The sequence below is a fragment of the Lampetra fluviatilis genome, chromosome 13 (genome assembly GCF_964198595.1).
Source record: "Lampetra fluviatilis chromosome 13, kcLamFluv1.1, whole genome shotgun sequence".
NCBI classification, from domain to species: Eukaryota; Metazoa; Chordata; class Hyperoartia; order Petromyzontiformes; family Petromyzontidae; genus Lampetra; species Lampetra fluviatilis.
This window is the reverse complement of record NC_136287.1, coordinates 1,191,550-1,207,853: the sequence shown is the minus strand read 5'-3', so window position 1 is coordinate 1,207,853 and position 16,304 is coordinate 1,191,550. Positions and strand designations below refer to the sequence as shown.

General features: G+C 54.2%; 1 protein-coding gene across 8 annotated transcripts in view; it reads right to left on the bottom strand.

Moving 5' to 3' along the window:
• Window positions 1–5,490: 5,490 nt before the first annotated feature.
• LOC144935387 (CUGBP Elav-like family member 3) overlaps window positions 5,491–16,304 on the bottom strand; it is a 58,993-nt gene continuing 48,179 nt past the window's right edge. For 4 of the 8 annotated variants that reach the window (XM_078861968.1, XM_078861967.1, XM_078861974.1 and 1 more), the window contains 8 exons: window positions 14,853–14,932; window positions 9,161–9,304; window positions 7,936–8,092; window positions 7,365–7,517; window positions 6,817–6,879; window positions 6,463–6,546; window positions 5,828–5,971; window positions 5,492–5,698 (listed from right to left, as the gene is read on the bottom strand). In XM_078861968.1, coding sequence (XP_078718094.1) covers window positions 5,571–5,698; window positions 5,828–5,971; window positions 6,463–6,546; window positions 6,817–6,879; window positions 7,365–7,517; window positions 7,936–8,092; window positions 9,161–9,304; window positions 14,853–14,932 — 953 coding nt within the window. In that variant the 3' untranslated portion in view covers window positions 5,492–5,570. Of the gene's footprint in view, window positions 5,699–5,827; window positions 5,972–6,462; window positions 6,547–6,816; window positions 6,880–7,364; window positions 7,518–7,935; window positions 8,093–9,160; window positions 9,305–14,852; window positions 14,933–16,304 lie in introns of all 8 variants that reach the window. The other 4 variants (XM_078861970.1, XM_078861969.1, XM_078861971.1 and 1 more) reach the window with 3 other exon arrangements.

Here is a 16,304-nt window from a genome sequence, read left to right as displayed (position 1 = left end):
CTCATCCCCCCTCCCCCCACTTTCTCCCGCCCCCTCCCCAATCCCCCCCCACTAACCCCCCCACTAACCCCTCCCACTCTCCTCTCCCCCACTAACCCCCCCCTCCCTCCTCCCACCCACTCTCATCCCCCCTCCCCCCACTTTCTCCCGCCCCCCCCCCAATCCCCCCCCCCACGACCCCCGGTTCCGTTTCCGGTCGCCCTCCCCCCCCGAGGCTGCTGCGCGCAGCCGCGCTTCGCGTGAGCCCCATCGAGGGGGCTCGTCTCGGGGGCTCGTCTCGGCACCGCCTGGGTGGGGGGGGGTCCCTGTCAGCGGCGAGCCTTCGACACTTCGCCTGGTTGCCTCGAAGTGCACCTGGCCTGGCACAGGCGCCGTGGTTCACATCGCCGTCACTTCGTGGCGAGCGGCGGCGTGTTGGTATTGGGCTTGCTGCTTGGAGGGTGGTGCCCATTGCCATTTTCCCATTTTTAAGGCCGCGCACAGACACACAACAACAAGCGCCATTCGCCACTAAGTGGCGGTGACGTCACCACGACGCTTGTGCCAGGCCATGTGCACCTTGAGGCCACGTGAAGTGTCGAACGCCCGCTGGCAGGTCACGGGGCAGACCCAGCAGGTGCCACGGGTCAACTGACTGAGATGACCGAGATGACTGGCTGATGCACCACCTGTGCCCCCTACTGTGCCAACTTGCTGTGCTTCATCCACCCGGCGCTCCGCTCGTTGTTGTGAGCGTCGATCTCCGCCCTCTGTTGTTGTTGGAGGGCGACTGCCTCCAACTGCCCAGTAGCGTCCTTCACGAGCCTCCTCCACAGAGGCCGATCTTGACACCGCTGGTACCAGTCATCGGCAAGTCTACTCAGCTCCACGTCCTCCTGTACCACATCACTCCATCTCCTCTCTAGCCCGTGCCGCGCCCGTTTAGCCCCCTCGATCCGGCCGAAAAGCTGTTTAGGCATGCGGTGGTGGCTGGGGCATGCGGTGGTGGGCTGGGACATGCGGTGGTGGCTGGGGCATGCGGTGGTGGCTGGGACATGCGGTGGTGGCTGGGGCATGTGGGCACATGGCCCAGACACACACAGACTGACAGACACACGCACGACGATGTTGTTGTGCACCACAGCAGCAGATCCGTTTACGTGCAGAGATGTTGCTGTTTGGGATGACCACGAGCTGCTCGGGCGTTGCCAGGGCAGAGGCTTTATTTGAAACCTGCAGACGCAGCTCGTGTGTTATATTTCCCTTTTTGCCGCGAGGCTGTTGATCGGCGATGTGTTCTGACTCTCAAGTGCATCGGGCGTCTCCCTTGAAGTCGTGCGGCCTTCCGTCTCTCGAGGGGTCTCGTCTGGTTTTGGGGTGCGGGGTTCACTGTGGCCGTGCCGGTGGGGAGTTCAGAAACCTCTCGGATGTCAAATTCCACGTCGGAGCAGAGGGTTTACCGCTCGACGCGGAGAGATGGCATTGGTGGGTGACGCAACCTTTGTCATTGCAGAGGGGTTTACCTCTGAGATGTGGCAATGGCGGGTCTGAGTTTACAACACCTTGAGTGAGACGTATCCTTTGCACTGAACCCGGGCGACCTAAGTTCCATCCCCGGCTAGAGCCAACTTCAGTGGCGACTCTCATCTGAATCCACCCCCCACCCACCACCACCAACCCTTCAGTCTTCGCCAAATTGCAATGACCAGTGCGGTGAGGAAACATCCAGCAGTGGATTAGCAGAGTTGCTTTACATGTACCATGCAACTTGCCTACAGTGTGAAGGCTTTACCTGAAGATACACGTTGTGTCACAATGGATGTTTTACCTCCAGCTGTCCCTTGCGCTGTCAGAAGCCTCTAAACCTGTTGGGTAATGCTGCCAGGCCAGAGGGTTTACCTCGAGTTTAAAACGTTCAAAGTGGATCCATACATTTTACACGCTTAGACAAATGTGAGATTCTTCAAGTTGTTTTGTTTAGTTTTTAGCACAATTAGCAAAGGACCCGGACGGCCAACAACACACGAGGTTTTAAAAATGCCATATTTGCTTGACGGTGGTTGAATTGAACGAATTCTTGCGTGTTGTGTTAAAGTAATATTTCTTAATGTTAATGGGCTGTTTTTAAAAAAAATAAAAATATTGTATTCCTGAGGATTTATTTAATCCCCCTGATTTGCCAATGGTGAATGGACAGAGCCGGTAACGAATCACACAGTGGAAACAACTTGTCAATAAATAGTCAAATTGTTACATAAATTATCAATCCATAAATCATCATCTTCGTCATCATCATCATCAATATCATCATCAATATCATCATCATCATCATCAATCATCGTTAATGCCACTATGGTATTTATATGCCTAAAGGTGACCGCAATACACGTGTTCAATTTGTTATTTTTTACACCCGAAACGCATTAATAAGTAAATAAAATAAATTAACGATAAATAATCACGGCAAGAGTCTATAAATACATCAATAATTTAAAAAGTAGAAAAAATGGAATGTAAATCATAAATAGCGTGGTTAGCAGTGACCGTGGGCTACTCAAGCCCGCGGGCTGCGGCTCTCCCCGCTCGGCGTTGGCCATTGTGAACCCGGGGGCCCCCACAGACCCCCACAGACCCCCCATAGACCCCCCACAGACCCCCCATAGACCCCCATCCCACCCCTGACGTGGAGAGCCGAGCCGCAAAGCCAAGAAAGCCCAAGTTAAACCCCGGGGCGCGGCGCACGGAGCCGGATTTTGCGCGGAAAAAATTAGATGGGAGAGGGGGGGGGCGGTTGGCCCCCTCTGAGGGGGACCTAGGAGGGCCGTAGTGGCGGAGGGGGCACAGGGGGTTCCCCGACACCCCCCCCCCCCCGCCCCGTCCCGTCACCCCTAGCCGCCCCCCTCAAGGGAAGCCCCGTAATCGTGATATGTAAATGAGCGCCCCGGACAATGATATGCGTATCCTCGCTTGAGCCCCGGGGCAGTGGCGTAGCTATCGAGTGTGCAGGCGGTGCAACTGCGCCGGGGCCCAGGCGCCGGGTTGCAGAGAAGGGGGGGGACATTGGACTAGGGGCAAGCCTCCACTTCATCCTTTGCACCGGGGCCCATGCCAACCACGCTACGCCACTGGACCCAGGCGGCTACACCCACGGTTGCCACCCCAGAGTTCCCACTTCGTGGCCGCCCCACCTCGGTGGGTCTGACACTTTTGGAATTTGGTGCTCGGTGTCAGCCACTGGTGAACGTCTGATTTCCTGCCAGGACCAACCAGACGATGGCAACCGGGGCTGCACGGACAACGACCGCCCCGAACCCCTCAACGCCTCGACCTGGTGAGCAATGGCGGATGCTGCGATTGGCGGGAATGGGAAAACAAAACGGTGGCGGCAACTGCCGACCCTCCGTGGCCGGTGGCCTTAAAGGGCGGCAGTTGCTCGTGTAAATTATCATCAGCCAATGTGATTGCACGGGGCGACGGCCACACGTTGTTGGTCAAGGCCTGAGAGGGAATGGTGATGGGGCACGAAGATGGTGTTGAGAACAAGATGGAGGAGGGGAACCAAGATGGCAGTGATTGTTTCCATGGACCGCCAAATCGAGGTGTGCACTCGAGTTGGCGATATTTCTCTCACAACTCGAGTTGATGAAAATACTAGATTTTGTAAAAAAAAATTGATACTCAGAGTTACTCCCATCATCAGACTTTCTAAAAAATACTTGCAAGTATAAGATTCAGACTGCATTGCCGACAATTAAACGTGAAATTATAAAATGTAATGTTCCTGCCACCTATTTTTCCCTGTAAAATGTTTGGTGGTCTCTTTCCGCTCAACCCGAATTCCGACTGAGGGAATTCTTGCCAGCCCTGTAAAAGCGAAATCAGCCCAGAGAATTTGGCCTCCAGCCCAAAATGGTGGCCAACACGTGCCGACTGAAAACATGGAAATGCGGCGCCACCCAGTAAGCACGCAACGTCGGTCAACCTTGGCACGTGGGTGGAACCGTTGGACCAACATCGACCCAACTGGGCAGGGCGCGACTCAAGTATGTACTCATTTGAGGGTAGGATTACCGTTTGGGTTCATGGAAACGTGGTACAAAATGGCGTTGAGTATCAAGAGATGGCAGACAGAACCAAGGTGGCAGAGGACATGGGCTATGTTGGTGATAGCATCCGGAACCTACATGGCAATGGGTACCAAAATGGTGCCGATAAACAAGATGGAAGTGGCCACCAAGATGGCAGCCGACATAAAATGGTTATGTGCACCGAATTCATCGGGTGGGGTCTGACGAGGAGGGGTGGGAGAGGGGGCGGTCCTTGCCACTGGCTACCAACAGTGGCTCGCTAATAGGTAGTCGTATTAGTCAAAAAACGGGTGATTGTACGATCATGTGACATTCGTCCATCGCCATGGCAACCGATAGTGAGCACCTGAGCAACCATGAGTCGTCATGGCAGCGGCGCTTAACTACTGTCGTCTACACTACACGCGGAGCAACCCCACAGGTGGAATGTCATCAGTAAAGTCTACCTACACCCTCATTATAACAGCTTATCTCTTAATCTCTAAAGTCTAAAAAATAAATACGTAAAAGTTTTTCACTATATTTTTTTTTCAATTATAATCTTTTTTTTTTTCACTTGGACCCATATTTCTTTTCTAGATCAGAGGTTTTTTTTTTTCAACTCGTTAAATCGACAGCTCGCGCTCGTCATTAAACAGTACAGACATCTCCCCACCAACCCCTAAAACTTCTAAAATATCTACTTTTTTAATTAAGCTTAATTCTCTTTTTTTTGTTTTTTACAACTATGTGTAATATGTTTTGCGACGAGGAAATACACAAAGTAAGGAAGTTAGGCAAAGAGTGAAGGATCAGTCGCAAAATAATCTCTCCATAGAAAAGGGTTCGTTTGGTCCCACGGTGGGGGTGGGCAGGGGAGACGCGGGAGGGAGACGCGGGGGGGCAGGGGGGAGACGAGGGAAGACGAGGGGACGGGGCCAAAGGGAGACGCGGGGGGAAGCAGGAGGGGAGAAGGGAGAGCTGGCGGCGGGAAATGACGTTTGCGTTAAGAGCCTCAAGGCAGATCGGTTGTCCCTTTATCCTGGTGTCCCGGGCGCTTGGGTGCACGGAAACACCAGATCCCCCGTCTCTCGCCCAGGTCCCCGTGCTCCTAGGGCAGTCCGATCGTGACCCAGGTGTGGCAGGCAGGTAGACAAAACACAACCCACAGTTGCAATGTGTGAATTGTACTTGGCAGTTGGTCCGGCAGGCTGGGGAGCTGGGATGGTGCCGTCTGGCGCGGCAACACGAGGCCCCACGCCGGCCTGAGCCGGCCTGGAGCGTGTGGCTCGGCGGGGTGGGTGATGCGGCCGGGCCCACTTCACGAGGCCCGGCCTGGTTCGGAAGGCTGGCTTGGCCCATCACGGCCGACTTTTTAAGCCCGATTCGCTCGGTAATCACACCCCCCCCAACCCTCCCCCCTCCCACCCTCCCGTACCCCCCCCCCCCGGACCACCGCCACCACCTCGCCAAGGCCGAGGAGGCCAGACCGGGCCTGCGTCGGCCGACGCGGCGTGGCGGCGATCAGTAGGGGCGGCTCGCGTCCTTGGGCCGTTTGAGCTGCACCTTGAGCCGCTTGGTGCCGACCTGGAAGCCGTTCATGGCCTGGATCGCGGCCTGCGCCGAGCCAGCGTTGTCAAAACTCACAAAACCTAGCGGGGCGGGAGGGGGGCGGCACACAGCACCGGACATGTGACTCTGCGCGTAACGATTCACCCCGCTGCCTGTGCCCCCCGCCCTGAACCTTGGATTATGACCCTGGTGTGAGGGGTGAGCCGTACCGAAGCACTTGCTCTGGTTGGTAGCTCGGTCCACAAACACCTTGGAGGAGATGACGTTCCCGAAAGCGGCGAACATCTGCGTGAGCTCCACGTCCCCGAGCTCCTGCGGCAGGTGGTAGATGAAGAGGTTACATCCCTCGGGGCCTGGGGGGCGGGGGTCAGGGGTCAGGGTCAGGGGTTGAGGTCGGGGGGTGGGGGGCAGGTAGGAGGGGAGGAGTAGGAGTTTGGTGGGGGGGGGAGGAGGAGGGAGAGGTGACAGACCGTTAACCGTTAACGCCGGTGCGACCTGGCGTGAGGTTTAAACGCAGGGTACTGTGTTTGCGTGCGTATGTATGAATGCACGTGCATGTGTGTGCGCATGCGTGTGTGTGTGCGTATTCTGCACGGCTGTGTTGGTCGACGGCAGTGCTTAATTTCAGCCGGGTCTGTACGGGCCACAACCCAGGGAAATCCTTATGCACCCGGGACACCACATCCAGTATACATCCCACAATGGCTGTGGCTACCACTGTTCACCTGCCACCTAACCCCCGGTCTGACCGAGGGACGCATTAGACAGTGAGCGAGAAACGAGGCCCTGGTCAACCACGACGGCCGTGCAGATCGTCGGGACGTCGCGTCGCACTCGCACGCACCCTCACCCTCGCGCTGGTGCAGCACCATTGGCTGCGGCGGCGGCACCATCTGTCCCACGGGGGTGTACGCGGCCGGGTACGCCGCTGCTCACCGCACACACAAACGCAAAGCAAGCGCCCGTCGCGCCGCGGTCACGTGCCGCCGTACAGTGGCGTGGCCGAGATGTGTGGGCAGGTTGGCGCGAGTGCGTTGAGTGGTGGCGGTGCGATTACGTTTTATGAGTGGTGCTGGAGTGATGAGGTTTGATGAGGTGTGTTGAGCTGGTGCTGGTGTGATGAGGTGTCATGAATGGTGCTGGAGTGAAATGAGGTGTGTTGAGTGTTGTTTCAGTGACGGGGTGCGATGAGAATTACCCGTGTATTGGTGCATCCCCGCGTATGCCTGCTGCATGGGGTCCGAATTACTTGGACTGGAGACTACGCGCACACACACGCAGATAAATACACGTAAATACAAATATGTAAACACACACCTGTAACAGACAGAATCACCAGTGAACACACATATGCATAAACACATACACACACGCACACACATAAACATGCTCGCGGATATATGTGCTTGCATACACACAGGCATGTCAAAGACAAAGATCCCCCATATAGCTTGAACCGACTGTTGGGGCAAGTGCTGTTAGCGAGTAGCACCTGTGAAGGCCGGCACGGTACACGAGGGGGTGGGTGGCCAACACCACGCCAAACTGCCTTTGTCTCCCCAGTGGCGATGTTTTTACGCACCGCACCAGGTACTCATTTGAGGCTGAGTCGACCTAGTGGAGGCCCAGAAACGGTTCAGATAATCGTCACCGGTGTTGGTGGCCGTGAGCGGGAATCGAACTCGGGTCACCAGGTTTCACCACCGCTGTCTGGGTGCATGTCACCGTGTGGGGGGCGGGTGTTACCTGGGTAGGGGTGGTATCCGTTGGGGTACACGTGCTCCCCCACCACCTGCCCGCTGGACGGAGGAGGCAGGGGCAGGGCGAACCCGTTGACCCCCATAGGGGTCGGGAGAGGAGGGGCTGGGGGGGCTGCCATGGCTGGGGGGGAGCTGCCTCCTGCATGGGGTGGGGGATGAAACAGGGTTAAAGGGGCGATGTCGGCCTTCATCGTTCAGTCATTAGCGGCGAGGGTCATGCAGGCGCGCTGTGCGCAGCTGCAACGTGCAGGTGTGAGCCGTGCAGGTGTGAGCCGTGCAGATACCGTGCGCGTGCGTGCTGTGCGGGTGTCGCCCGCCGGCGTGCCGCTCCTTGTCGTATAGGTGTGTCGTGCGGCGATGGTGCCAAGCATGCTTACGGGGGACGCTGTGCAGGTGTGTGCTGTACGCGCGTACGCCGCGTGAGTGTGCCTTGCTAGCACGTCATGCGGGTGCGAGTCAGGCGACCGTCGTGCAGCTGTGAAAGTGTGCCGTGCAGGCGCGCGTGTGTGTGCGTGTCCTGCGGTTTACGCGCTGGTGCCACGCGCGTTGACGCTAACCGGGCGACGGCGTCAGGGCGCTGGTACCCAGGATGTTGAGGCCCAGGCTGGCGCCGTGCTGCATGTGCGCGGGCACCGGCGCGGGCACGAACGCCACTGGCGTCACATACGCCCCGTGCGCCAGCGCCGACATCAACGCCGCCTGCTGGTGCATCAACTACGCACAAGACAAAGACAAAGATCCCCCGTATAGCCTTTAACAGACTGCAGAAGCAAGTGCTGTTAGCGAGCACCTATGTAGGCCGGCACGGCACACGCGGGGGTGGGTGGCGAAGACCACGCCCGGCCGCCTTTGTCTGGCAAGTGGCGATGTTTACACACCGCACCAGGTACTCATTTGAGAGTGAGTTGACCTAGGGGAGGCCCAGCACCGGTTTGCATATGTGCAGCTGGCCGTCCTCACTCCATGACCTCCACCACCAGCGCGACGACGGCAGCCGCGGCAGCGGCATCATCGCTAACGCCCAACCTCCGCCGATTGACACCGGCCAACGTCGCTCCAACGTTGTGGCATGTGGTTGGAACCGCTGGACCAACATTGACCCAATGTTCCACGTTTACTGGGAAGCCCTCGACTTCTAGAAGCAAGCAGGGGCCGCCGAACCAGAGCCCGCGGCCCGAGCGAGGCTCGATGGAGATGTCGATCGTCTCCCGTGACCTTTCGAGAGAGATCCGATTTGAAACGGGGAAACAAAATCTGCTGGACCACGAGCAGTGCGGGGGGGGGTGAGGAGGTACTCGCCCCCTGCATGAGTACTCCCGGGGCGCTCCCACAGATTTCAAAACTCTGCTGCCCACCAACGTGGGCGATACGGCCATGTGACCCCTTGTGGTCGACCACCCCCCACGAGTCTTGTGAACGCTGTCGGCCATACAAAGGTTTCGGTTTCGCGGCTCGTAGCGTCGAAAAGCGTGGCCAGCGCTGACGCGAATCACACGAGAGATGGCCAGAGATGTCGCACCAGGATCCAACCCAAAGCCGGTGCTCGCTCGAGAAGGATTCTCGAATGCAAGAGCCGTCCTACCGGGTTCTCTCGCTCTCTCGTACGGGGTTGGCATGGCTCTCTGGGAGCAAGGCTCACCGAGGACATGGCTCACGAGGGGTTTGTCTCGAGAGGCGTGACTCACTGGGGGCGTGACTCACTCACGGCATGGCTCGCACGTACCACACACTGCACACCACACACGTGTGCATGTACACACACACACATGCACAGGCACATACCGCCTGCGTGTACGCGGCGTAGGGGGACAGGTGCACGGCGACGGGCGCCAGCATGCCCACCTGCCCGGCCACCTGCTGCATGCGCCGCACCGTGCGCTCGCGCTCCGAGTCGGCAAACTTAACCACCAGGCTCGAGGAGGCGCCCTGCGGAGACAGAAGGGTTCGGGGCGCAGTGATACACCGCGCAACATCGTCACCATCGTCACCACCGTCACCAGAAACCTCGGGGTCATCATCTGCATTGTCAGGGCCATCATCGTCAACTTAAGGTGCGTTTGCCATTTTTGGATGAATTCTAAAAGTATTTTTTCTGTGCTCTGAAGGACCATTGCCCGAAACGTCACCCATCACATGCGCGCGCGGTGCCACAGACGGATGCGTTGAGGTTTTCCTTTGTTCACTGTGCTTGTGCGCACTGCCAGCTGACGCAGTAGCGCCAGATGATTTTGAAAGTCCCAAAAATATTGGGTCTTGATATAAAATTTACAAAACGATCCGAAAATGCGGCATCGCAGTGAGTGGCATTACTCCAGAGCATTTTACGCCAATCGGGCCGCTGTTATCATGAGACATCATCCGAACCTGGAATAAATCTGTTTCCTTCTTCAGCACCTCACTCACGTGTACTGTATAGTCAGACGTGATCGCACTCGCCACGATCTCATACCTGTCAACCAATACGGGTTTGTTTAACACGTAGGCTTTCGCGACCAATATCATCCATAATGTAGGTTTTTTTGGGTTAGATCGTGTAAACATGTTTTTGGGGTTAGATCGCGTCAGATCTAACCCAAAAACCTATACTATGGACAATACGGGTTATCCCGTATTCTTGTACAGGGAAATTGAGTTTTCAGGTCCATACAGCGTACAGTCGTTTCAATACGGGCAAAAAAATTGTTTTTGGTCTATTTGTGTTTCTCCCTTGTGATGGGACTTTGTAGGATGAACGTTGAGCTATACAAGGGCACGGGGTGACCAATAAAGTCTGAATTTATTAGTAATTAGGTAGGGAACTGATAAGGGGTTGACAGGTATGCGATGTAACAGTAACACTCTTTAATTGTGGGATCACAGCCCTCAGCAGCACCTCATGGCTCTGCCCACACTGCCCCAAAAATAACGGCGGGGAAAACGTAGCTCAGTTATGAGGAACTTGTAGTAGTATATGAGCTGTGTTGTTATTAGGAACTTGTAGTATATGAGCTCTGTTGCATAATGAAAGCATTAGCACAGAGGCGGACCTAGAAACTTGCCAGTGAAAGGGGGGAGATCCCGACATTTCTAGCTTTTAATAAACAAAATCAAAGACACCCAACGTCCCTGGTAACTATTAATAATAAAATACCAATTAAATGTTCAAGGTCTCTCGGGGGGAAGGGGGGGAATTCCACTATCACCTCCTCCCCTTTAGATCTACCACTGCATGAGCAACATCACCACTAGCACCATCACCACTACCATCATCACCACCTCATCAGCTGGCAAGGAAACCATCCACCCTGCACAGGGAGAGGCAACCCCTAGTCTCATTTTCCGACAACAGCTTCCAGCGAAATTCACACCTCGACAACTCCAAAGGGAAGCACTTTGGGCAACTGCGAGGATTCCGGGAGGAGATCCGGCTGTGAAATGTGAGATGTGAGATGGCCGTCGAGTGAGCAGCCACCGAATCCCACAGGGCTCGTGGCGGCAAATACAAAACGTAGACGCGGCTCAGAGAAGCGAGTCCCGGCGTGCCGCGGCCGCCAGCAGGGGACTTCACTTGGGCCGGATCTGTCTGGGCGACCCGTAACGTAATCTCACACCCGGCACACCACTTCCAGTGCGCCTCTCGCTACTGTGCCTATGGCTGGCCTACTCGTCACGTGCCACCCACTCCTGTCAGTCTACCCGTGCAACCTGGAAGATATTTAGTGAGAAATTAATCCCTGATGACATACAGTGAGGGGAAAAAGTATTTGATCCCCTGCTGATTTTGTACGTTTGCTCACTGACAAAGAAATGATCAGTCTATAATTTTAATGATAGGTTTATTTGAACAGTGAGAGACAGAATAACAACAACGAAATCCAGAAAAACGCATGGCAAAAATGTTATAAATTGATTTGCATTTTAATGAGGGGAGTATTTGACCCCCTCTCAATCAGAAAGATTTCTGGCTCCCAGGTGTCTTTTATACAGGTAATGAGCTGAGATTAGGAGCACACTCTTAAAGGGAGTGCTCCTAATCTCAGCTTGTTACCTGTATAAAAGACACCTATTCACAGAAGCAATCAATCAATCAGATTCCAAACTCTCCACCATGGCCAAGACCAAAGAGCTCTCCAAGGATGTCAGGGACAGGATTCTAGACCTACACAAGGCTGGAATGGGCTACAAGACCATCGCCAAGCAGCTTGGTGAGAAGGTGACAACAGTTGGTGCGATTATTCGCAAATGGAAGAAACACAAAAGAACTGTCAATCTCCCTCGGCCTGGGGCTCCATGCAAAATCTCACCTCGTGGAGTTGCAATGATCATGAGAACGGTGAGGAATCAGCCCAGAACTACACGGCAGGATCTTGTCAATGATCTCAAGGCAGCTGGGACCATAGTCACCAAGAAAACAGTTGGTAACACACTACGCCGTGAAAGACTGAAATCCTGCAGCATCCGCAAGGTCCCCCTGCTCAAGAAAGCACATCTACATGCCCGTATGAAGTTTGCCAATGAACACCTTAATGATTCAGAGGACAACTGGGTGAAAGTGTTGTAGTCAGATGAGACCAAAATGGAGCTCTTTGGCATCAACTCAACTCGCCGTGTTTGGAGGAGGAGGAATGCTGCCTATGACCCCAAAAACACCATCCCCACCGTCAAACATGGAGGTGGAAACATTATGCTTTGGGGGTGTTTTTCTGCTAAGGGGACAGGACAACTTCACCACATCAAAGGGACGATGGACGGGGCCATGTACCATCAAATCTTGGGTGAGAACCTCCTTCCCTCAGCCAGGGCATTGAAAATGGGTCGTGGATGGGTATTCCAGCATGACAATGACCCAAAACACACGGCCAAGGCAACAAAGGAGTGGCTCAAGAAGAAGCACACTAAGGTCCTGGAGTGGCCTAGCCAGTCTCCAGACCTTAATCCCATAGAAAATCTGTGGAGGGAGCTGAAGGTTCGAGTTGCCAAACGTCAGCCTCGAATCCTTAATGACTTGGAGAAGATCTGCAAAGAGGAGTGGGACAAAATCCCTCCTGAGATGTGTGCAAACCTGGTGGCCAACTACAAAAAACGTCTGACCTCTGTGATTGCCAACAAGGGTTTTGCCACCAAGTACTAAGTCATGTTTTGCAGAGAGGTCAAATACTTATTTCCCTCATTAAAATGCAAATCAATTTATAACATTTTTGACTTGCGTTTTTCTGGAATTTTGTTGTTGTTATTCTGTCTCTCACTGTTCAAATAAACCTACCATTAAAATTATAGACTGATCATTTCTTTGTCAGTGGGCAAACGTACAAAATCAGCAGGGGATCAAATACTTTTTTCCCTCACTGTATGTCAGTCGGTGGGTCCTGTGTTAGCCTACGGGTGTAATTTTAGTCTATATGGGTGTTATTTTAGTTTATGCGTCCTATGCTAGTCTGTGGATCTGTTGCATGGCTTAATTTCAGCTGGGTCTGTACTGGTCAGCAACCTGGAAAATATTCCCGCACCCGGCACACCACATCCAGTATACCCGTCGCTACGGCTGTGGTTACTACAAATAAATAATCACCTGTTTGCTCCAATACACAGCGACCCAGAAATGATTAAGCGGGAAATTAAGCCTTTAATTGCGCGCTGCCAGCGAGCTACGGAACACGCCACCGAAACAAATTTAACGAAGCTCTTGCCCATCGTCCAGTCCTGCCTTAGGGTCATCATTAAGAAGCCGGCCCGTTGTAAAGGTCACGTGACTTGGAGGAGGCGATTTTGCGGTAAATGTGATGAGACGGTGAAGACACGCGTGGCAGAACACGCAAAACTTTATATTTTGTGTGTTTTTTTATTTCACCAGGATTGTATTTGTTGGGTCGACTTTATCAAATATCTAGGCACGTTCAGCTTGGCTAGATGACGCCGGCTGGCATTTATTGCAGTGTTGTTATCTTGCTTTGGTCGCGGTTTATTGTGTTTGCGCTGTCGACTGTTGCTCGCTCGCCGGTCCCTTAAAAATATATTTTGTGGCGCTCAGAACAAGCCATTGCAGATTTTTAATGCTTGATAAAAAAAATAACGATTATATCGTAAAAAACTCAGTTTTAAATCGGTGCGTAGCACTCGCAGCAACCGATGGCTCAGAACCACGAACGGCAAATTTAAACAAGGGCTCAAAAGTGCGCAAAACATTCGTGGAGAGGCGAATGTTTGCGATCATCAGAGAGAGAAATGGAAAGGCGCGGATCGGAGAGAAGAACACGCGAGTCGGGGACGCCGTGTTGACTGTCGAGAAAGGTGAGCAAGGGGGGCTTGGGGCAGGGCGCATCGTGGCTTTGAGGGGACGATGGCCGATGGCCCGAGGGGCTGTCGACGTGAATGGCAGCAAAGGGGAGGGAACATGCCAGCGGAGGACGCCCACCGCGGAGATGGAGCGGTGAGATTGGCACGGGCGCAGCAGCAGCAGCGGCTTGACGCATTGCGGTGTCGCGGGAACGTGACAGACGGTTGCCACGTGGTGAGGCCTACGTGCAGCAGTGGATTGACCATGGACGACGATGATGATGATTAGGTGAGCTGGGTATCTGCTGTTGCTGTGATCTTCCACAATTTTTGTAATTTCATTTGAATGCAAAACTGGGTTCTGAAGATACTTGACAACGGGTTCAAGCCAAATTTCGCTTGGTAAATTTAGATGTGAGAATTACTCCATAACCCATCCACTGTGAGTGAGTGGATGAGTTATAGAGTGAATGGGTGAGTGATTGGATGAGCGAGTGAGTGAGTGGATCAGTGAGTGACTGACCAAGTGAGCTGAAACAATAATGATGGACGCGTGGTCAAGCGCTTGTGCACCACGTGACAATTTAATTTCGCTGCGCCGGGTGGTGGGGAGTTTCACGACATAAACTTAGCCAGATCATTATATACGTGGCCTAATGCAAATATTATTCGTATATTATAATATTGTTTTAATTTTAAACATCACCTTTTTATTATGGACGATATTGTCTACGTGAAACTCAATGTCTTGTATGTTGGTAGTGTTAGCAGTCGTGTCAATTTTATTATTTTATGGACAGTGCACCGAGACACCTGAAGTGACGTAAAGCACGATTCACTGGACAGACCCCCAGCACCCTGCAGCCTGCACCCAGGATACCAGTACCCAGCACCCTGCACCCAGGATACCAGTACCCAGCAGCCTGCACCCAGGATACCAGTACCCAGCACCCTGCACCCAGGATACCAGTACCCAGCAGCCTGCACCCAGGATACCAGTACCCAGCAGCCTGCACCCTGCAGCCTGCACCCTGCAGCCTGCACCCAGGATACCAGTACCCAGTAGCCTGCACCCAGGATACCAGTACCCAGCAGCCTGCACCCAGGATACCAGTACCCAGCAGCCTGCACCCAGGATACCAGTACCCAGCAGCCTGCACCCAGGATACCAGTACCCAGCACCCTGCACCCTGCACCGATGATGCCCTTTGCTGCCACTCACCGGCAGGGTGGTGCTGCCGTGCAGGGCGGTGATTGCCGATTGGGCCTCGGCGTGCGAAGAGAACTTTACAAATGCACATCCTGGCATCACACGGTGGGGGGGGGGGGGGTTAGAGCAGAGAGGTTTAAAATGTACAACACAGGCGTCAGAATGAGAGAATATGCCACGCAGCCAGAATATTTGTTCTACCAGCCAGAAGCGTGGCACGCTTGACATGTCTGGCACGCTTGACATGTCTGGCACGCTTGACATGTCTGGCACGCTTGACATGTCTGGCACGCTTGACATGTCTGGCACGCTTGACATGTCTGGCACGCTTGACATGTCTGGCACGCTTGACATGTCTGGCACGCTTGACATGTCTGGCACGCTTGACATGTCTGGCACGCTTGACATGTCTGGCACGCTTGACATGTCTGGCACGCTTGACATGTCTGGCACGCTTGACATGTCTGGCACGCTTGACATGTCTGGCACGCTTGACATGTCTGGCACGCTTGACATGTCTGGCACGCTTGACATGTCTGGCACGCTTGACATGTCTGGCACGCTTGACATGTCTGGCACGCTTGACATGTCTGGCACGCTTGACATGTCTGGCACGCTTGACATGTCTGGCACGCTTGACATGTCTGGCACGCTTGACATGTCTGGCACGCTTGACATGTCTGGCACGCTTGACATGTCTGGCACGCTTGACATGTCTGGCACGCTTGACATGTCTGGCACGCTTGACATGTCTGGCACGCTTGACATGTCTGGCACGCTTGACATGTCTGGCACGCTTGACATGTCTGGCACGCTTGACATGTCTGGCACGCTTGACATGTCTGGCACGCTTGACATGTCTGGCACGCTTGACATGTCTGGCACGCTTGACATGTCTGGCACGCTTGACATGTCTGGCACGCTTGACATGTCTGGCACGCTTGACATGTCTGGCACGCTTGACATGTCTGGCACGCTTGACATGTCTGGCACGCTTGACATGTCTGGCACGCTTGACATGTCTGGCACGCTTGACATGTCTGGCACGCTTGACATGTCTGGCACGCTTGACATGTCTGGCACGCTTGACATGTCTGGCACGCTTGACATGTCTGGCACGCTTGACATGTCTGGCACGCTTGACATGTCTGGCACGCTTGACATGTCTGGCACGCTTGACATGTCTGGCACGCTTGACATGTCTGGCACGCTTGACATGTCTGGCACGCTTGACATGTCTGGCACGCTTGACATGTCTGGCACGCTTGACATGTCTGGCACGCTTGACATGTCTGGCACGCTTGACATGTCTGGCACGCTTGACATGTCTGGCACGCTTGACATGTCTGGCACGCTTGACATGTCTGGCACGCTTGACATGTCTGGCACGCTTGACATGTCTGGCACGCTTGACATGTCTGGCACGCTTGACATGTCTGGCACGCTTGACATGTCTGGCACGCT